We start from the raw sequence: 23402 nt of genomic DNA on the forward strand, positions 1-23402 counted from the left end.
TTAATGGCTGCAGTAAGGCAAAGACTTCCTTTCCCATTCTAATGTTGCAGTCATTATTCATTTGCAAGTCAAGGCAAACTTTATAATAGTCTTTCCTATTTTCAAATTGCATTTGATTCCAATTTCATTCATTGGAGAAGTTTTGTTGTTATGTAGCGTATTCGAATTGGAATGTCATTTGGCATAACCAGCAGAACTAATTGGAATGAACAGGTATATGAATCACTCAGTTTCAAAGTTTTATCTATATTTTGTGTTATTTATTTCACCAGTATATCAAATCAATCAAGGTTGTAAAACAAGTTTTATAAAAATTAGAGATGCAATATTAAGGAATTTTTAAGTTTCAAGAATACCAAGTATATGAACAATATATCTATAGAAAAGGTATGAGAATAATACATCATACATATGTTTTCTTCTTAAACAGTTTAAATATCAGTTAGAATACATACATGGGTTTGACACATTTTTTTTCACTATCAATTGAAACAAAATTCACCTCAACTTCATTATCAAACTTTAATTCCAAAGAACACCTGGAATATATATATATATATATATATATATATATATATATATATATATATAATATCAAATGAAAATAATTATTATAAAAAGATAAGAGAGCAACAAATGACAAATTATTGTAAAATAAATAAGAGAGCAATGATTAACTAAATCAAAGGTTTATATTATATATTATACTCCCTCATTTCTTCACAATTTTTATTAATTTAACACCATTTTTCTTCTTTCTCTGTTCCACTCTCCTTTAATCCAAACAAAGCCAATCTCCACATAAAAATATTTAGAAGATTATAAAGATGATAGAATTAGATCTAAGTTTAAAATTCTTTTATCTCTCAATATATCACTTTACTCGATCCCTAACATAATTCAGACTTCAATGTATTTTTAAAAATATATATTCCGGCACTCATACAGTTGAATTATGGTAATTATTGGGAGCAGAAATTTTATGAAGAACTTCCTACATGCTAATACATATGCTTAAATACAAGCATGGCGGAAATCGATAAAAAAAGATTTATCTGATATTTGCAATACTTCATTTTCACGTTTCTGTATACAGATAAAGTGGCAAATGCTTTAGACACATTTCATCTTAAAAGAAAAACAGAGAAATGTTGGAACTAAATCACAATTATCAATCATCTCAACATGCTGTAAGCAGGTAAATCTTTAACGCTGGAGATGTCTTCTAAAGCAAGCTCGCGCTCTAATTGCGCTCTGGTGAACTTCAAAACATCCTAGTGAAAAAAAAAATTATAAATGAATCAAGATTATCAGAGAGTAATAAAAATAATTAAGAAATGAACAGATAAAATTCAATGCTACATTACATTAAATTCCATATATGTCGCCCGCTTCGCTAGCCACTGAGCATCCATCATTTGAAAAGCAACACAAAAAAGGTTATCAAATGCCATTTCATCCTCTTCAAGCAATTTGAGAAAACAGATTCCGGACAAAGAAGATGGATTCCCTGCAAGGAAAATAGTTGAATCAGAAGAGTTTACATATATGATGTATCTGACTGAGTAAGAAACAAAAATCAACACTAAGTGCAAACAAGGAAACCCCTAAAATAAATATTAAATGTGTCAAATTACAACCGAACACCGAATTTCTTCTTAAGAGAATATGTTACCTGCTTGAAGATCCAGCATTTTAGCCAACATGAAAGAAATGTTGATTCCAGCTACTGCAAACGGATATTCCCAGTCTGCTCTGATTCCATCTTGTTTATTCAATAATCGCTGGAATGAATCCTATGACAGCGACAGGTAGAAGCGAGCTTAATTAACCAAAACCATTCTACTCATTGAAGTATGCAACACATTGTGTATACGTGCCGCTTTCAAACCATTGTTGTAATGCAGAAAACATACATAATTGTGCACAATGAATATATAATCAACTTCTGCTTCGTATAAAGCCATGAAAGCAGAAATGCAGTGGGGAAAAAACGACTTTATCAATAGTATATTGAAAATTTATATAATTGCAAGAAATTCCAAACCAGAAACACAAGGAAAAGTTGGTACACCGGTAGCAGTGTAGTCATCAAGAATAAATTTACATAAATATTTCTTATATGTCAGTTAGGAATTTCTAAAATAAAAAAATTCGAATGTTTACAAGTACGGGAGTAATTTGTTACTCTAATTCAGAAACAGCAACATGTATATAATTTTACTAGCATTGGCTTTGATGAAAAAAAGGAGTAAAATGTGGAAGAGCAATGCTTATAGAAGAGAAAAGGAGAATGAGGGAGTGCCTGGAGTGTGGAGGACAAAAAAGAGTAATGCTTGTAGAAGAAAAAGTCCAGGAAAGTAAGTAGAAGATAAAGTGGGGTGAAAAAGGGAAGTGTTAAGAGGGGTAGACTAATAATTTAACAAAACACAAAAAAGTATGAGGCTTAATTCAGAAGAACAAGGTACCAATTTCCATTTTTGCATTTTCAGAAGGCGGCTACTTTCACAGTAAAATGACATATTCATTTCTTGGTCAATAGTTTCGGATAAATTTTATTTTGAATTATAATTGAGCGGATGAAAAAATAATTAATCCATTAAAAATTTAATTTAAAAATCTGATCCATTTGATAAAAATTTAATCCATTAAGAAATTATTTTCATGGCTCCATAAAATAATACATTTTATTCTAAAAATTAAAAATATACTTTTGAAAAAATTCTCAAAAATAATATTTGTGAACAAATTTCAGAAAGATTTTGCAAAACTTTTTTTGAAGTGATTTAAGAATGAGAAAACTTCGTTGAATTAATTTTAACGCATTTAAGTATTGATGGGAGAATTTATTGGATTTTGAAAAAAAAAACACATCATTAACCATCCATAAAATTAAATAAATCTAGATAAATAGATTGTTTTGTCACCCCTACTTTAAACTACAGTGACTTTTTCATTATTCTTTCACGAACATCTGGAAAAATAATTGTTAAAAGCAATGCACGTATATGTCTCTGTTTTTTTTTTTTTCATAGAAAATAACTAGCACATGCTTAGATTTGTGTTTATGTATGGGTGGCCTGTCTTTGGTCTTCTTCTAGAGAGATTTTTTTTAAGGAAACATCACTCTGATTTTATATATATATATATATATATACACACACACACACCAGAGACACCAGAGAGAGATTCGATAGCTATGCTGGACTTAATTTTTTTTTTTAAATTACTAGGCTCTTATTTTCTGATAGCTTATTTTGTTCCAATTTTAGCCAGTAAAGAGTATTGACTGCAGACAAACCAGCAACTAAGGAAACAACTCATTGTGAAAGCCAATCTCATCTAGTATTTTTCTATTTTCTTTTAGTTTCTCCTTTCACAGGGATATCTTATCATCCCCCCTGAAATTTTCACACCTCTTTTTACAAAATATTTTCTCAGAAAAAGAAAATATCTAAGCTTGAAAACAGAAGCAATGTATATGGATCTGCAGGATTTTAAAGCTCCCTCCTCCCTAGGCAAAAAAAAGGCTTTCTATATACATATAATAACTTGCTTTCTAAATCACAATGGGACATTATTTAGCAATCTGGTAATTTCTGAATCAAAGTTGATAAATTATGGGCCAATTTCTATCGTGCACAAGTAGATAGAAGAGTACAACCAAGGTTATATAAAGTAAAGCATTCTCTTTACAAGGATAGGGATAGAATTTGGCCTTGAGAGAAAAATCAGTAAGCAAATTATAACTTTGAATATAATATAATGAAAATTCAGTAACAAATATTTACCAACTCATTAAGCACGGGCTATGTATGCATGAATGCAAATGCAATTTAAGAAACTTACTGGATACGTCTTTGCGAAGAAGATGAGATTCTCTAATGAAATAAATCCTCCGCCCCTGCAGTGCAGACCATGATTCCAAGTTCAATATTAACTAATCATAATTCCCCAAAATACAAAGAATATGCAATCGATTGTCTAAAGATCAGATACTTCAAAGAAACTGTTGTTGGAAGATCAAGATTATGGTTGAGAAATATCTTGTCAAAAAATTGTCTTTCAGGATATATTTTTCTGAAAAAAAAAAAACCTTACTCATACCATAAGAACACGTTAATCCCAGAGGTACACAATAAACTACCCCTCAAAATCCGAAATCGAACTATCAAACATTTAGAAGTACAAAACCTAAAAGGAGTGTTAGCCCCTGATTATTACAGAAATCAGCAGAGTGGATGAGAGGGTCAAAATGTCACCACTCATTTACTGTTGTAAACCAGTAAAGCATTGACAATCTGAGATAATATTTTGAGTCTGACTTGTTGCTTAATAAAACCCTATCCATACCCAAGTTCCCAACCCCTCTCCTTAAAAGTATAAGGCGTTGTTTTTTATCACACACCTAAAATCCGTTGAAGGGTCTGAACCTTGCCATCCCATTTCCTTCCAAAGTTCTGATTTAAGTGAAGGAAGCTCCCTGTTAGGGTAAGCTAATTTCCACAGTTGTTTAAGTGCATCCTGCAACCAAAAAAGATTGAAATGGCATCCTACTGTCAGTATAAGAAAAAGTATATTACATATTCTATTGACTACTTATATTGTACATTCTTAGAAAATCCTATGGGTAGATTAGATACCTATACTATACAACAGACATGCAACAAATAGTCATTGTGCTTGTACACATTTCAGCTCATTCATGTGAGGCAATTTAATTTTAAATTTTATCTATCTTCATGTGCAAGCATGAAAGAAATTGCCATGCTCACATTCCAGTTCAAACACAATAAGATCACGTATCAAGCATGCATGCAGATTGCAGAACAAAATAGAAAATCAGCTTCATTATATCAAAAGATACACAAGAAGATAACAACAGAATAAAAAACAATTTAAAAATAAAACAGATGTGATGTAGGATATAGTAGCAAATGTCAGTAAAGTGATATGAAAATTTAAACAGAAAATGAATTATTTAAATACTTGGTGCTCAGCCTTAGAACCATCAAAAGGAACTTCAAGCCGTTGGCGTAGGTGTCTCACTCTTTCTTCCTGAAAAAGAAATACATGTTAAATAATAACTATGAATAGCTATAAACAAGAAAAGAAGGCAGCCAGAAGCTATAAACAATAACTACCAATATATAGCATATAATAATATTCTCAAAAACAGCAGCAAACAAACAAATACCTCAACTACAATCATATCAGTTAAAAGGGCTACAGAAGCTCCACAAAACAAAACAAAATATCTCCACATATCAGATGTTTGAGTAAACACATTTACAATAGGAGGAGGACACGTCTTCAAATTTCAAAGTTAGCATTTATAATTCAACGAAATAAATATCAAATTTTGAAGAAATATTGACTTCCCACTTATGCCTTACAGAAAACATTCAAGAAACCATGCAGTAATATTAAACTAAATCCCGCATAAATATACAATCGCATTCTTGATTACATTATCAGAATTTATCTGGCATCATTTCATTCATAAAAGAGGGGTGGTAGATTCAGGAGATTTGATTTGATTGATCAAAATTCATAATTTAGATCAACTGTATTTCAGGACATTTATATTATAGGAAATACAAATTTTAAAATTATTTGTATGAATTCATTTGCCAAAGACTTAAATTAGAATTTGGTACTTGATTTGGCATAAGCAAGAACAGAAGAATTACAGATGAGATTTCATTAGACATACCTGCAGAGGACTTAGTGATGGAGGAAGAATCCTATTGTTTGGCAAATTTAAGGCAGAATAAGGAAAAGACAAAAGACGTCCAATAATAGATCCAGATCCTAGTACAACATTTGCTGCAAAGACAATATGAATCAAATAAGCTTAAAGGTCACAAAAAAATCGCTGTTAAAATCATGACATGCTGCATATCTTGTATTCCCATTTGTTCACCAGTCAGATATGAGGAAAGCATACAGATAATAATACATGAAATCCAAATGTTTACTACTTCCAGCATAGGTTCATATTTTTTCAAAAGCGTAAAAAAAATACATGAAATGAATAAATATAAGCAGTCCTCTGATAGAAAGTTCGTGTATTTCAAAAAACGAAATATCCCAAGCATTGTTTCCCATTATAACTAGGCTTTACATTTCAAACCTCACATGTAGTGATCCCATCACCATGTGATTCTGCCCCAAAACTCAATAACTAACCTGGTATCAATCATCTATCTCCATCACTTCAATTAACTAATACTTAGAAGATCCTTCAAAAATGCTTCAGTACGAAAAGTTCACAGCTCAATGACTGATCCTTTAGTTACCAATATAAATGAAAGACCTCAAGGGAAAAAGATCATTGAATTCTTCACTTGAACAATGCCAAAAGCATTGGTTCCCCATAATTACCACTGGTTAGAAAAATGTAAACTAACACTTCGCACAAAATGTGTAAACTATACCACAAGAATCATGTTTAACATTAAATGCAGAGCTCCCCTCTGAGAATGTTTGGTAAACATGGGTCAGTCAACGTATGCACTAGAAGACAACTTCCGCAAAGGAAAAAATGAACATAACATCATTAGGCTAGTTGCAGCTAATGAAAACAAAATCAAGCTTAATTGTATCTGAAAGGTCCAAAACAGTCATCCACCACATACCTAACCACTGAGCCCATTGCGCAATGATGTTTGAGAATATGAAAGTCCAATGAAACTGCGCCCTCTTCCTCTCGTCATCCCATAGATCTTCAAGAGTACATATCTGTAAGACGAAGGAAAAGCATGACAAAATGTATATACATGTAAAAATGAATTCAAAATATCCCCGCCCCCCAAATAGTTCCCTCACCTTCTTATTCTCAGTATAATCATCATCTGCCAGCAAGGGCTCACTCAAAGAATCTAATCCGGAAGAATCAAAATGCTCCTTCCTTTTGCCATCGACATCCCCGTGATGGAGTCTTCTCCTCAACGATCTTGAAGACATTAGTATGCCTCTTTACTATATAGTTCAAGCCTACAAGTCAAAAAAGGACCCTTTATCAGAGCACACAACAATCAAGTTAAAGAATATTATCATCATCAATGTTCACAATAAAACTCCATGAATTTCAATTTCCATGCATCACACCAGCTAGAGCTCCCTATTGTTTCCATAACCCACATCACAAGCATTACGTCTTTTCAGATGCTGATAAACACAAACGCAAGGGCTAATTCCCCTGATTTCCCTAACCCGAGTTACAAGAGCCACAAAAAAACTGAATTTCAATAACAGAGTACCTTCAGAAAGGAATACCAACAGAAATTTCATAAACCCTAAAAGTGTCTAATTTACGGATAATAATTAAAAAGTAAAATAAACTCTTTTCTTCTCAATTGAAACCGAGAAGAATAAGCTGCAATGTAAAACACAAAAAATTGTGGCGATCTTAAATACCTGAATTTGAAAGAGGGGAGGAATCTTGGAACGAAATGAAAATAATAAAATTGTGATGATGAGTAAGAGAAATGAATTAAAAAGAAAAGGGGTTTGCTTAATTGTTTTGGTATTGGTTTTCGTGGTTGATAAGGAAACAGAAGAATAAAGAAATGAATAGAGAGAGAGAGAGATTGTGTGTTATGGTGTGTTACCAAATCAACAGTAGCGTTCTGGGTGTGCTAACTCTTCACTTAAGAATTATTCAATTTTAGGAAGAGCATTGAGGAAAGGGGAGAGATACGATACATCTATCAAATGAAACGAAACTCCCAATTTTTTCTTCCATCAAAACCAATTTATACTCTATCAATTTCCATCAATGCTCTATTTTAGTCTGTCATTTATCTGGTGCCTCACTTCCTCAAAAAACATATTGTTTGCCAAATGTTCTGTAACACTAATCAATTCCTGTAAAACAAAAGCAGTGTCCATTTTCTTTTCCTGTTTTCTATCTTTCTATTTCATTTTAATAATTTAATATTTATCTTAGTTTTCATTTTTATATTTTATTTATTATATTTACAACAATAATATCCAATGATACTCCACCAATATACTATTTTTATAATATGTAATAAATATCATCATTTAATATTGATTGCAATATACTTCAGAATTTAAGATACTATTAAAAGTAAAATAGAAAAATAATTTTTATACATTAAATGAAATATTCCTTGATATAAATACATAATATATATAGAGAGAGAGAATTAAAAAGAATGAAGCTGTTCATGTTGTTGACACTAGGAAAAATTATTTATTTAGAAAAACTGATTTTTTGATATATGGTTTTAAATAACTTATAATTATAATGAGATTTTTTTTTGTTAAGATTATTTTGAAAAGTTAAACGAAACAAATTAAAAAAATAGTTAAAAAGGTTTGAATAACGGACTCTTGTCTACAGCATTTCGTTAATTTATATATGTATAATTTATTCTCAAATTCTTTAAACAATGAATTAGATTCAAAATTCGTGTAAAATATATGGAGAGTAATTTGATTTGTCACTTCAACGAAAACTAAGTTTTAATGTAATTTGTCATATAATTTGATTTTCTTATTTTTAAAAACTTGTATATCCGTATATAGTTCGATTATACATTGTTTTAGTAAGAAGATGGAATTAAAAATTGTAACACTGACTAGTTTCTCAGTTTCTAAATACATGAAATAGAAGAAAACCCTTAAAAAAGTCAAGACAGCAACTATTATCTCACTGTGGTTAAGAAAAAAGACAAATAAAAAATGGAGTTCCAAATATACACAGAAGAACCCAAAATATAATTTTTTTTTTTTCTGGCTTTAAATTGTATATTCTGAAATATAAAATAAAAATACATTTTGAATTCTATTTAGAATACCGTTTTTATATTTTGAATTATGTATTTTGAAATATAAAAAGTTATATTTTGAACTTTACATTCTAATATTCGAAATGAAATGTATATTCTCGATTATACAATCTAAAATATAAAATTTATATTACAAATTTCATAAAATATAAATTACAATATATAAAATATAAAATATAAAATGTAAAATGTAAAATATAAAATTTGTGTAAAGTACAGATTAAATTTATGGAAATGCTGGAAAAAAAAAGTTGTCTTTCATTAAATACCTTCTAATTACATTTTACATTGAAATTTGGTTATTCAATAGGAGGATTACTAATGGTTGAATGATTAAAGCACTCAACTTATAATTGGGGAATTCATAGATTTAATTCCTACTAGATACACACCAATAGGATTTTTCTTCAAAAAGTCTATCAAATTTTTGTTTAAAAATAAAATCTTATTGGAGGTGTCCGTGTTTATGGTTGTCTTGGGTGGGACATGTTCCTATTATAAAGAATTGTTATTTACCAGAAGACAGATTAATCATGGAAGGAATAACGATAGAGAATGTGGAGGAGTTGGTGAAAGAAAACACCATATAGAAAAAGTTAATGACATAAAGTGTGGAACAAAGGTAGTGTCCTACAAGATTGACTTTGAAAAGGTCTCTCTGACTTAATAGGTTGGGTTTCCTAAATTTCATGATGTATGGGGGTTTCATTCAAAAAAGGAGGAAACATAAATAGTTTATCTCATATGTTATTATGTTTGTTTGGTCAATATATGCCTTTTAGAAGAAATTAATAGTCTAAGGTGACCTCTTTTTATATTTTTGCATAAAGTCTCAATATGATTTTTAATGAGGCAATAGAGATGAATAAGTTTGTAGGGTTTGATTGATTAAAGTTAAGCAATTTTGTTTACCATGTTTTACCATTAGAGTAAATGTCTTAGTGTTACTTGTACAAGTAACCATTTCCAAGATAAATTATATTATGAATAAGATAAACTAATAACAAAATAGGTATTAATAGAGTTAATAGCAAGACTTGTAACATAAGATTAATCATTCACTTCAACAACTTTAACATTGGAGTGAATGTTTGTATAAAGTGCTTAATTTTACTGTAGTATACGACCTATAAAATTAAAATAAGGCTGAGCAACCTGCTCACGATTCAAAATTATTCTTGGATACATTAATCTTTATTTTTCCTAATTGAGAAAATGGTTTTATTTCAGTGCCCTTTCATATGCCTTAAAAGCAAGTATATATCATGTTGTGATGAAAAAAATTGAATAAACACGTATGAGAAAACGATATCCTACTAACATTGAAAAGTTCTGAAACAATCAAATGCAAATCTCAAGTAAATAATTTCTTAACATAGATTTTGAGATTTTGAATTAGAAATGATAAAGGTCTTTGTTTAGCGTGCACCAAGTAAAAATTACTCATAATTAGTCTAACGTAAATTTCTGCTAAGAGGAGTGAGGGAATCAGGAAGGGAATATTAGGTACTGTCAATAAATTTTCTCTAAGCATAAATAAAGATATCCTAACACATCAACCAGACACTGCAGACAATAACAATATCAACATTTGTCAATTGGTATTAATCTACATTAACACATTCCAACCTCCAAGGCGTTAGAAAGGTGAAGCTCTGAAAATCATCTAGAGGTGAATAACACCATCTGTCAATGTTTATCCCCATATGCAGGCTTCATACAAACAAGATGTCCACATGCACCGTAACAAGGGCCTCCGTGATGTTTCACATAAATACTTTAAGGCCCCAAGAGGTTCTTTCTCTTAACAGTTAAAACTGCTTAGGTAAGATCTCAACTAGTGCTATCAAAAGCCTACTACTACTCAGACATTAGACAGTAGGCGGAAAAAGGCGGTAGGTAAAAGAGACTACAGATTAATTCTGGCCACATCTAATTCTAACAATTTACATTATTACACAGCAATTTCCATGGGATGATCTTGCTACAAGGTTTTGCAACAATGTTGGCCAATGATCTTCAAATCATGCTCACTGCCTAGGTACCGGGGGTGGTGTTGAGGGGTGACTTTGCCCATAAAACCCTATGCCAGGTGGCCTGTAATATCCCCCGGGAGAAGACTGTTGTTGCTGCTGTGCCGATTGATTACCAGGCATTGACAACCCCATTGCCACATGTGGAGGCAAAGGAGGTGGAGGTGGTAGGCCATTTGGTCCATATCCATAAGGAATTCCCCCAGCCATCAAACCAGTTGATTGGACATATTGGTTTGATGGTTGATTTGCTGAAGAATGAGGCGGGGGAGGGGGTGCTGAAGCAAATGCAGCTTGTAACTGATTGGCTTGAGACCCAGTTTGCATGCCAACTGACGGTGCAAGTGGTACACTTGCCAGTGATGGCTGTTGTATAGGGGCAGCATAAAAGGAAGAGCTGGTCATATCAGAACTGTTAACATCAAGAACAGGCGTTGGTTTTTCAAGTTTGGGTCTTTTCTCTGGGTTGAAAATAGGTAATCCTGATGAAAATCCTGTAGAATTTAAGCTGCCATTCAAGGAGGCAGCTTCTTCAGCTACAAAAGAACAAAAAACAGATGTAAGCATCTGGGCAGAGGATGCAGAGGCAGCAAGCTTAGCAGCAACAGCAGCTGCTGCTTCCTTCGCTTTCTTGTTATCATCTTCAGTAGTTTGGAAAGGTGCAAATGGTATTGATTGAGCGAATGCAGCCTGAGATGGATCTGCAGCTTCTGCTGCTTGGTTAAGCCGTTTCTTAATACCAACTGCTTTCTCGATCTGCCCTCGTGCAACCTTCAGAATATTAAAACCATCAATTTATATGAATAAAATACACGCGAATCAGTTTATAAATAGTAAAATTTTTTACACATTTAACCATCCAATACACCCTTTTGATAAGTAATTGATCTTATACTCTATCTTAGAGAATGACATACTAAGTTTCTTCACATTTTAGACACAAAATCTAATGAATTAGTTATATATTATACACATCTTTTTTAATAATCTTTAACATCTTTTAATATATACTATCTAGATTCTACTTAAATTAATTATGCGTGTCTATTTTATATGTGCCAATTTTTCCTTCGAAGTATTTCCTGTCAAATTGCATTTTTTAAATATCACCCGAGTTTGGAAAATGTTACTAAGAAGTTATATCTCATGGATGTAAAGAGAAAATTTAAACTGCGCCTATCATATGTTAACCAGCTGCAGTTATATTTTGATTGATTTATCTACAATCAAACCAACCCAATAACTGAACAGAAAAAGTTTCTAAACAAGCAGAACATAGAACCTCAAACAATTGTGGTAGGTAAAATATATTTAAAAAGGAAGATTAGCTTATCAATTGTGTTTTTTGTTTTTCCTACTGGCAAGCAAAAACTAATTTCATGAGTCCCTTGTTCAAATAATAATAAGCTCACAACAAAAGTTCAGATTCCTTCAGACAAACATTTTCTGTAACAGTTAATACACAATTTGGTCTCTTAAAGTGGCAATTTGTTAATTTAGTCCCTAAAAGTGCACACTTATACAGTCTGGTCCTAAAAAGTGCCACTAGACAAAAAGTCCAAAATGTTATAAAACTAGGCAAGTTGAACAACCTACAAGTTAGACTCACTAAGTTAACTCATGTCCCATTAGTAAATATCTCACTGATATTTATCTTGCTCAGATTTCCTAACAGAATTTAAATACATAGGCTCAATCAACCCACTGACAGTAGTGTCTATAAAAAGTATTTTTTTATGTTGGTCCATAGAAACAAATGTTTATCTTCCTTATAAAATTTAGAAATTTTGTTTTCATTTTCCTATAAAATGACTAAAATTTTGTTTTGCTCCATAGAAAAAAATGTTTATCTTCCTTATAGAATTTAGAAAATTTGTTTTCATTTTCCTATAAAATGACTAAAATTTTGTTTTGGTCTATGTATATTTTTCTTTGATTTTTGTCATCCCAAAATATGAAATTACTTTTGATCCGTAAAATTTATTTTTATTTTAGGGATCTATAAAAAAACTTAAACTTAAAGTATTACATTTTGACATCATGTCAAAAACACTAACTCGCGTAAGTTGGATAATCACCTTACTTTCATCAAACACATAAACATATATTTTAACAACTTCTTTACAACCAGTTATGTGGTAGCTTGTGATTGGTCTGTTTCAAATATACGAACCAATAAAATAGTGACACAGATTATTGTCAAAAAGTTGTTAACATATCATGATCCAAACATATAATAAAACTATTACATAATAGTAGGAACCAAAAACCAGATTTCAACTTTTTGAGAAATGAAAAGTAAAGAAAATTTTATGAGGACAAAAAACATATGTAAACCTATATATTTTTCATCATCTCTTCGTAATAAATTAGTTGTGTTATGTCAGTGACCAATTGACCATATTGACGAAATCTACATATGACTTCAGTTCCAAATTGAAAAAATGTTCACCTTTCTTAGTCAGTGTAACATACAAGCCAAAGAAGACAGAAATCTTAAGAATGCTTGAAATGAACGTCATTAAGTGCCAACAAACATTTAAAATTATATTATAATTAGGAAGAGTAATACTGATAGAGACCAAGAAAGTAAATACACAGATTAAAGACATGCTGTTCTTACAAGCAACTGGGAGTGAACAAGCTCTTGCCTTGATTCCTGAAAAAGCAGTTTAGATTAGTAAACAACATCAATTTCAGTCTTTTAAAATAAGCATACTTGTAGAAACAACTGTACTTGTTCCTGAAGTGCGTGTTTAAGCTGAGAAAGCAATGAATCCCTTGCCGCCTCAGCCTTTTCTAGTTTCTCCATGTACTGCTTAAGCTTTTTTTCCTGCTCTTGTAAGTCATTGAGCAAGTCGTTCACCAAAGTGGATCCTAGCTGGTTTCCTGATGTGATATCCAACCAATAGTCAGCCTAACTAATTTTAATAAAGTATTGGTAGGCTATAGCAATAGAAACCATATAAAAGCTATACTGCTCTGCTTGAAATATAGAAGAATCGTTAAGTAGAATTGGCCACAAGCCTTCACATGCTCTAAAAATCAGGTAAGTGCAATATACCAGCACAAAGTCCTTTGTATGGCAATAATTTTGAAAAAATGTGTAGGCAGTAAGCAATAATTATGGAATTACTTTTCTTGATCTAAAAAGGAAACAATACATTGATATTTAAAGGAAAAATGAAATCCTAATAGAAGGAAATAAAACTCCAGACATAAAGACTCTAAATCTGAAGCAAATCCACCAAATAAACTCCTAATGACAATCCTTAATTTTAGGTAGCTCTTACAAATAAATCTATATTTATTATCCAATCAATCTATATTTAATGTACATTAAATATGCAATATTTACACCCATATTTCAACACTGCCTCTCAAGCTGAGGAATAAATGTCCTGCATTCCCAGCTTAGTTATGACATTATGGAAGTCTGAAGTAGTCAGTTACTTTTGTCAGCACATCAGCCACATGTTGAGGAACAATTGCCCTCCAGTCACAACCAAGTACAACCTAAGAATTCAAATTTTCTACATAATATTTTTACATTTTAAAATTGGTATTTCAGTTATAATAATTATTCCTCCAAAATATAAATAAAAAGATTCATCATCATTTCATAGATGCAAGTAATTTAGAAAAATTTCATCCATTTAACAGAAATGTTTCCATCAGTCAAGCTAGAGTAGCAGGCAGAACAGATTGAGTCCCTCTAGAAATATTCTTACCTTGAGACAATGTATTTTCAACATCTTCCACAACTTTACCCACACCATGAACAGCAGCATTGCAGTTTTTTAAAGTAGCTTCCTCATTAAGATGTTCATCAAGAACAGGCTGAAAGGCAGAAAGTATTTTCTCTGGCAAACACCCAACAGCCAGTTTCTGCATTGAAGATAGCATTGACCATCTCAAAATCAGAAATATCACAGCATCAAAAGGCAACAGATCAAACTCAGACGTGCTATTGCAACTTGCTTACTATTCTCGCGTGGCCATCCCTCTTCGCTATCTTGATAGAATTTGAAATCTTTCCATTGCTTGTAGATGGAGGGGGAACCTTACCCATTATTATTATTTCATCCTTAAGACCTTGAAGTCGTGAACCAAAAACCTTCCTTTCCTCCCATACTTGAACCTATTAACAATACAATCCAACACACCAACATCAAAAAAGATTCAAACCAAACGAAAATATAAAAGAATGAAAGGTCAAATTAGAAAATACTAATTGATAAGATGAATGACATAAAAAAAAATTAGAAAATAAAGGTTAGTAACTCAATCAAGTATTAATGGATTACTACCAAGCCCAGACCCACTAATGGATGTTCAGGATGAGTACACTTTCAATCACATTAAAAACACTTAATTTTAGATTTCTTGAATTATAATTGAGTGTAAATCCAATAGTTTAACTAGAATTTGTCCAATTAGGATTAATTGAGGTATAACAAAAACCATTGATTAAAATCTGTTTTTAAAGCCATGGTAAATGCTAGATGTTCTAGGTAGACGACCTTTAATATACCTACAAATGACAAAATAATTCATACCCACAGGTAAAATATGTGAGGGATACTAAATTGATATCCTTAATGGTATATGTGAGGGATACGAAATTCATATCCTTAATGGTTACCTGCAGGTAATGGGTATGGATATTTAATTACTTGTTTTTAGATAAGCCAGGAAAGGTGTCATGGAATCCAACCTGTAGATTTCCACGACCCACTAATAGTTATTAATGAATTTTATTTGAGTACTTTTTTAAAATCCAAGTGATCAAAATAAAACTATTAGTGAAAAAAATATTAATCATGAAAGAATCATTTAAATTTTGACTTCATATATTTCTATTTTTTTTATTTAGACCTATGAGATTGAAGTTATTTTTGTAAAATATTAATTTTTTAAAATTTATATTTTGGCACAACTTATTTAAATTTTCCTTTTAAAAAGACCAAATTTATTTGCATTAGCATTTTATTGAGTAATTTGATTTAAATTGTACTTAAATTAATTTTCTTTTTATCTAAGTTTATATTTTAAAGAATTATCATTAAATAATTTTATCTAAAATTTCAAATACATATATGTGTATACACATACACATACATATATATATATATATATATAAATACTCGTGGGAATGAAAAAAATCCACAAGTATTTTTTTCATGGATAGTAATGGGATGGGTTTTTTCATGAGGCAAGTAATGGATAATCACTACGCATACCCAACCCATTTTCATCCCTAAATACATCATCAGACAATATGATGGACCATCCACGAGCTGAGTGCATAAACGCTTCTTCAACATTCTACCTCATGTTTTGTGCAACTAAAGTGTAAGCAAACTCAAAAGTCATATATAGATGATATAGTGATATATGGTCTAATGGACCTATGGATGATGTTAGTAGATTGATTTGGTGATTTTCATATGATTATGAGAAGCTAGAAATAAAATGTTTTAAAGGTTCAAAAGATGAGTTAATTCATGGCAAGTCAAATGCACTAGACTCAACCAATGTGTATATCACGAGACTCATCTAATGTATGTACTACTAGCTCGTCTAGACTCAACTAATACTCACCTGATGCTTTGGAGGTCCATCAAGCACATTGGACCTTATGCAACAGAATTTGTTACCCTGGAGTATTTTTTGTGTTGGATTTTCTGCACAAAAATATCTTATCTATTGTCTACCTTTCTAAATCCTCTGCAACAGAATAGTTTACTTTGGATAGAAAGAATCAAAGCCCAAAGATTGTTTCGGAGAAACAGATTCAGTTCATGAAAGACTACTGTAAATAGATGTCCATGAACGTTTGTTGGAAGTCCTACATCAGCTAGAGATAAGACCAATTGAGATATGTAAGTGGGTGCAAATCTCACTTTACAAGTCAATTTTGTGGGGTTGAGTTAGGCTTAAAGTCTACTTTTTAACATGTTATCAAAGCCATGGATTAGAGTCTATCCTAGCGAAATTTAATGTTTGTTGGGTTTAATGTTCCACCCACTAACAGACTACCCATTAATGTCTAGTCTCACACTAGAGATGTATATACCTCGACATAAGGGAGAGTGTTGTAAGTCCTACATCGACTAGAGATAAGGTCAATTTAGAATATATAAGTGGGTACAAACCTCATCTTATAAACCGGTTTTGTGGAATTGAGTTAGTTTTAAAGTTCACTTCTTAACAGTATTCAATGAGAAGGAGTCACCACTCAATCACTCATCACATCAAATTCTATCTTATTTGGTAATGATTTTGAATGTCTTCATCATGGAAGGTTAAACCTTTCTAGGTCGACTCTCTTGTGTATTCATAGTGGATTTTAAAGGTATGTGCAATTAAAGTATTGTTCTTCAACTTTTGTAAAATAGAGTCTAATCTATTTATTCTTTTTGAATTTTGATCGCTTGTTCATATTCAATTATATTCTCTTATTAGAATTCTTATTAGTTTGCTTAAATCTAATAGCCTCTTGTTTGCTTAATTCAAAAGGTATAAGAATAAATCCTCAAAAAGTCTACACATGGAACAGGTGAGAAACTGTTAGGTTACTTTATGAAAATAACCTAATCTATACTCTCTTCTCACTTTTATTCCTCCTCTCATATACTTTTAACTTCCTAACAGAAACTCAATGAATTAATTGACACTTGTTTTGGTTAATTCGTATCTATTTGGAAACTAAATGAATGATAATCATATGATAGTTGATCAAGAATAACCCTATGAATGATCTAGAGAATCAATTTGTGATAAGCCCCTAACCCACACCAAAGATGGAAGAAAGTACTTTAGGGAAAATAAGCATGATTAGAAGGGAGGTCTCCTCACCTTTCTCCTGTTAGTTTGTTTAGTTGTCTTAAATAAATCTAGACTCATGGTTGTGTTTTGTGTTTTGTAGGTTTGCTTTAAGCACCTCCTTGGTTGGACAAAAACACCCTTTGAAGGGTAGAGTAATAGGGCGCATAGTCCAAGGCTTGGAGTGCTTTTTCCATCCCTTTGTTTGAAGAAGGCACCCTTATGTTTGGAGGAGAGGAAGACTTAGGGCCAAGCACTTGGGCAGCACATGGAGGGAGTGGAGGCCTCGGTTGACCAACTAGAAGGTCAAGACCTTGTGGTTTTGTTGCTTGGAGAGCAAGGGCCGGTCATAAGGTGTCTAGGTAGCCCTACCTTCTAAAAGGATACGTTGTAATTTTGCTAAGAGGTACCTACCCATGCCCATATAAGAAAGTCTCTCCACCACTTGTAAAGGGTTGATTCATGTTGAATTTAAGACACCTTTGTGTGCATTTGTGAGTGCCTCTCTTTTCTAGAGTGAGCTTATCCCTAGTCTAATCTTAAATTTTGGTTCAAGGGTGGCAACCACCATCCATCCACCAACTGGCATGGCACCCTCCCTATCCTCTTCCATTCCCTCTCTTTTTCCATCTTTGCTTCTTTATTTCAAGTTCTTATGTTCTTATGTACATTATTGCTTCTGCCCCTTTAATGTTGTTTTACCATCTTGTGTTCTTTTTGTTCTCTTAATTGAATCCATCTCTTTTCTCCTTTGAGCTCATGTGAAATGCACTTTCACATCTAGATAATTTCGTTATCTTAATGTCAGTAAGAATCTTCTAGGAGCCTTCTTAAGCAACATTAACACAAACACCTTGCACTCATTCAAAATATAACTCACATCAATTTGTCTTCATATAATTGTTCTATTTTTACATCGTATATAGCAAACCCACATTTTAATGTTATTTTCATAATTTTGTGCTTTCTACATACATTCTAAATGTTAATTTAGTGAAGTTTCAATTGAATGCGTTTGGAGACGACTGAGTCAACTAATCCTATCTGTACTAACATGTTTGATAGAGAAGATGACCCCTTTGACAGTCTAATCAAGGATTAGACTATACTCCAGGACTAGATGAGCTGCCCATTAAACTATCTACTTCTACTCAATTTGATCGTGGAACCGATACTGATCAGTTCATAAAAAAGGTGGATTCTCAAATACATGTTCTTTGGAGTAGCAAATAAAGAGGGCATATTTCACTTAAGTTGATTTAAGGATTAATAATACGTACACAAACCCCTTTCATGACCAAACCCCACACCCTTATTTTCCATTACTACGTATGCCAACTCAAGAAGCACAAATACAATACACATCATCAAATCTGTAGATATGATATGAAATAATACAGGCACAAAAATAAGACAAATTTAAAAAATGGATATATTGTGCTATATAAAGAGTTTAATTGATTCGAAGATCAAGAACACAAAAAAAAAAAAACAATTTGACCGAACAAGACTTTTTTTGTTACTATGACACCTTAAGAAACACAAATACATCATGATATAGATAGTATAACAAAACACGGACCCAGGAATATGGCAAATTTTAAAAATGGATATAATATATAAAACTAGAAGAGTTAAAATAAAAAATTTAATTCACAATAGAATTCATGTTTTAAAAATGACTAGGAGTTATTATAAACATAAAACAAATGGTATCAAATCATTGTGGTAATATAATCAGTATTGGTATAGAAGTCTAAAAAAATAAAAGTATAAAAATTAGGAAGATGCAATTGAAAGTATTCAAAGTGCTCATGCAATATCTATCATTGATACTCATTTGACACACAAAACAATACAATACAGCCAATACTTGATGTGATTCTTATGTCAAAATGTATTATTTTCAAATTAGGGATGTATTTCTTTTACACTAATTGTGATAATAAATGCTTTTTTCATAAAGTGGTTTAGGGTACAATCTTCATCTGATTGGTTGGCTGAGATTTGCTAAGATATTAGCTGTGGTTGCACTTTCTCATATTTCTGTTAAAAATATTATTGTTATAGTATTGCACACCTTACATTAAGCTGTTTTATTGAGAGTACCTAGCTTTAGGTTAAAAAATATACGCTGTAAGGTAACCATCTTCTTTGAGGTGTGCTTGAACTTGGCCATATATACACACTAGGTGAGAATATACATCCCATGGTTTTTCAAGTTGGTATCAACAGCCCTAGTTGTTGTTGGCCTTTAGTCCACTATCTTTGGCAGTCATTGTCACCATCCACCACTGTTGTGCGTCACCATCCACCACTAGGCCTTGAAGAGCATGAGCCAGCCCCAGTGGTCCTTGTTCAAAAGCTCTTCGACATGCCAACACATGTCACTGCTAACCCGTCACCAGGAGTGTGTCCAACAAGCTGCCTTACTGGTGCCAAAATCACTTTGAATTGCCCTCATTCATCTTGTCGGTGCCTTGGCACGTTTTTACCATCATTTTCCTGGTTCGTTGCATGTAGCTCATGACTAGGGTTTCTTCCCTTCACAGCTAGGATTTTTCCCTCTCTCAAATTTGTTTGTCATCTTTGTCATTGGAGTGGCCTCTACTTTTGCTGCTACTCTTATTATTACCACAACAAAACTCAATTGGAAAAACTATTTATCTTGGTCCACATCCGTAGTTACAATTCTTTGTTCAAGGATACCATGACCATTCGAAGAGGGGTATCACTATTGTTTTGAATGAAGAAAAATCTTAATGGTAGAAATTGGACTTCCAATAATGTGTTGTTTTATGGCAGACAATTGAATAAGATGATCTAGAAATTCTCATATTGATTAAGAAATGTTCTTCCTTTTGGAAAAAAAGGCAAAGATATTTTTTCTAATGACATTCGATGTCTCTTTGATGCAACAAAAAGAGTAGTCTCTCACACATAGATCAATCATGATATAATCTTACATGCAGAAAAGATTTGGGCTGCAGTAGAACAACGGAAAAGGATTTTGATACATGATTCGCTACACTCAATTTTTGATCATGTATGTGACCAAAATTTAGCCGTTCATTAGATTCCTTCAATGATCAACTTAGTCTCTAGGCTTCCTTGGCTAACTACCTTGTTAAAGGATGAAAATTCAGCCAAAAATATTGAAACAACAACAATGGTAACACTACAAGGAAGACAACAAATTATTTGGCAAAAACATAAAGAAGAAAACAACCCACTTTTATTTCAAAGCAAGAGTCGTCTGTCTCAGGTGAGAAGTTAAGTGTTTTTGAGAATTTATCTATTGATTAAACAGACCATATGTTAAATATCTTATTTCTCAATATATTTATGCTGACAATCTTTCTAATAAACAGCAAAGCAATGAAAAGTGAACATTTGACTCAAGCAACGAAAAAGGAAACGAATAGTTACAATGAAATATGAGGCAAATGAGACAACAAATAGATATAAAGTCAGATTGACTACCAAATGGATACACTCAAACTTAATGATTGACCATGAGGAGACATTTTCTCCTCTAGCAAAGATGAATACAATTTAAGTCATTGTTACTCTAGCAGCTCATTTTACACCAGTTGGATGTGAAGAAATAAGGTGTGTCTCCTAAAGAAATAAGGTATATCTCTTAAAGAAGACTCTATACACTCTTAAGCAATCTCCAAGAGTATGATATGGAAGATTTGCAAAACCAATGATTTCCTTACAATACAAGCATAACTCATAATACTTCATTCCCATGTGGATGATATGATTATTTAAGTAGATGATGAAATAGAGAAATTGGCTTTAAAGGAAAAATTGGCAGCCGAAACTCAAATGAATAGCTTTGGAAAACTCAAGCCTTTCCCTAGAATAGAGGTTTTTTATTCAAAAAAGGGTGTTAGATATATTATATCTTTTATCTTTTAGTTAGTTTGTTATTATTTCTCATTTGTATTTTGAGCTTAGCCCATATTTCTTCTATTATAAATAGAGAACCCTATGTGTATTTAACACAAGGGAGATTAATCTAATATATAATTTTCACTATATTCAACTTGGTATCAGAGCAAGTTCTCTGATCTCTTCTTGTGGCCTCTGCTGTCTGCCGGCGGCCGGCCGCCATGGTCGCCGGCAACCCCTAAAATTTCAGTGGGCAGCTCTTTCTCTTCTTCTTAAATCTGTGCCATAGTCAGTACCAGCTAGTCACCTCTACCGTCGACCATCGCCAGCCACTGTCCGCGGCCAGCCACAGCCGCCGCCGCCGCCGGCAACCACCGCAGTTTTAGACGACCGGGATCTGGACCGTCTCTTCGAGCGACTGCCAACCGGGATCTGGACCGTCTCTTCGAGCGACTGCCAACCATGCCGGTTTCGAGATCCACTTCTCAGTCACGCGCCGCCACGCAGCGCTTCTTTCCGGCCAGTCCGCAGTCGCCGCCGCCGCCGCCGCCGCCGCCGAAGCGCAACCCAACCCTAGTGGTCCCGTCCTCCGAAGCCTCCGCACCAGCTGTCACGCGCCGCTTCTTCTCGGCCAGTCTCGGCCGCGTGTTCTGCACGCGCCACCTTCCCGCTGTCAGAGTTTCACCGCGTCACTGCAGATCGTCTTGCCGGAGCTTCCTGAGTGTGTTTTGGTTCTTGTTTCTCCATTTTGTTGGCTTGGGCTCATACCTAGGGTTTTCTCCCTCACGTTTTTGGAACCCTAAGTCTCTTTTCTTCTCTAAGTTTAAAATGGCTTCTTCTACTGGAAATCTGTTTCACTGCTAAGGATGTTGATGTGACGAAATGGAAAGGGGACATTCTAGCAGTGGGTGTTATGGAGAAAGATTTGGCTAGAGATGAAAAGTCTAGGTTTGAGAATGTGATCTTGAGCAAGATCGACTCAAAATTTGGCTGTCCAGGCGCTGTTTGCCGCTGTCCAGGCGCTGTTTGCCGCTGTCCAGGCGCAGTTTGCCGCTGTCCAGGCGTCGTTTGCCGCTGTCCAGGCACCGTTTGCCACTGTCCAGGCGACGTTTGTCGTTGTCTGGTGCCATTTGTCGTTGTCCATCTAACACTGTTTTGCCACTGTGAGGAGTTGTAGAAGTTTGTCACCATCAACTTCTGTTCCCGACATCGTTCGTCATTGCCCGCAGCTGTCCGCTGCAGACCACCGTCCGCTGCCAACCACCGTCTATTGTCATTCGTTGCCGTCTGCTGCCACAGTTTAGTCCAACGACTAGTGATCTGGATCGCCTCCTTGAGCGAGAGGACTAGTTCTCATCCTGGCGCCGCCATGTGCGCCACATTTGTCCGACGTTCGTCTCCGCCATTGTCACATTATCTCTGGTGAAGTTAGGGGTTTTGTGCGTCTCGAGGAGTGCGACTCATCCCTAGTCGTTGCCTATTCAGATCTTCACGATTTGTCATCGGCGGCTTCATCATTTTCGTTGTTTGTCGTGAGGGGGAGTATGCTTCCAACCACTGTAGGCCCTCATCACCTCGTCAGTTAGTGATGGCAGTCCCTGTAGTTTTGTCGCTTCCAGCCACTACAGGCCCCATCAGTCAGTGATGGCAATTTAGTCCCTACAGGCTCCATCAGTCAGTGATGGCAATTTAGTCCCTACAGGCTCCATCAGTCAGTGATCGCAATTTAGTCCCTGCAGTGAGGGGGAGTATCGTTCCAAGACAACACTGCAAGTCACATAAATATGGGTGTAGTCCCTGCAGTTTTGTAGATTTCAGC

General features: G+C 33.6%; 2 protein-coding genes across 6 annotated transcripts in view; both read right to left on the reverse strand.

The window, feature by feature from the left end:
* Nucleotides 1-1036: 1036 nt before the first annotated feature.
* Nucleotides 1037-7787, reverse strand: LOC108328926 (uncharacterized). Of its 2 annotated transcripts, none has more exons than XM_017562836.2 (10): nt 7423-7787; nt 6832-6999; nt 6642-6744; nt 5717-5829; nt 4990-5058; nt 4409-4524; nt 3850-3904; nt 1676-1796; nt 1368-1510; nt 1037-1274 (listed from the first exon to the last, which is right to left on the reverse strand). In XM_017562836.2, the coding sequence occupies exons 2-10, from the start codon at nt 6967-6969 to the stop codon at nt 1176-1178; spliced, it is 957 nt and encodes a 318-aa protein (XP_017418325.1). In that variant the 5' UTR covers nt 6970-6999; nt 7423-7787; the 3' UTR covers nt 1037-1175. The 2 variants fall into 2 exon arrangements, with proteins under 2 accessions (XP_017418325.1, XP_017418324.1); XM_017562835.2 differs by having other exon boundaries at nt 7617-7784.
* Nucleotides 7788-10324: 2537 nt separating this feature from the next.
* LOC108328925 (uncharacterized) overlaps nt 10325-23402 on the reverse strand; it is a 28181-nt gene continuing 15103 nt past the window's right edge. For all 4 annotated transcript variants that reach the window (XM_017562834.2, XM_052873769.1, XM_052873768.1 and 1 more), the window contains 5 exons: nt 14841-14996; nt 14587-14743; nt 13593-13744; nt 13479-13514; nt 10325-11626 (listed from right to left, as the gene is read on the reverse strand). In XM_017562834.2, the coding sequence (XP_017418323.1) occupies nt 10853-11626; nt 13479-13514; nt 13593-13744; nt 14587-14743; nt 14841-14996 (1275 nt within the window). In that variant the 3' untranslated portion in view covers nt 10325-10852. The remainder of the gene's footprint in view (nt 11627-13478; nt 13515-13592; nt 13745-14586; nt 14744-14840; nt 14997-23402) is intronic.

The sequence above is a fragment of the Vigna angularis genome, chromosome 2 (assembly GCF_016808095.1).
Source record: "Vigna angularis cultivar LongXiaoDou No.4 chromosome 2, ASM1680809v1, whole genome shotgun sequence".
In the NCBI taxonomy this organism is placed as follows: Eukaryota; Viridiplantae; Streptophyta; class Magnoliopsida; order Fabales; family Fabaceae; genus Vigna; species Vigna angularis.

What these genes read in the sequence shown, in the direction of transcription:
- LOC108328926 (XM_017562836.2), bottom strand. Translation starts at nt 6,969, where the DNA reads ATGTCTTCAAGATCGTTGAGGAGAAGACTCCATCACGGGGATGTCGAT. An exon ending in GTTCTAAGGCTGAGCACCAA is followed by an intron (nt 4,525 to 4,989) that starts GTATTTAAATAA and finishes TTTTGGTTGCAG; the next exon opens with GATGCACTTAAACAACTGTG. An exon ending in AATGCTGGATCTTCAAGCAG is followed by an intron (nt 1,511 to 1,675) that starts GTAACATATTCT and finishes TTTTCCTTGCAG; the next exon opens with GGAATCCATCTTCTTTGTCC.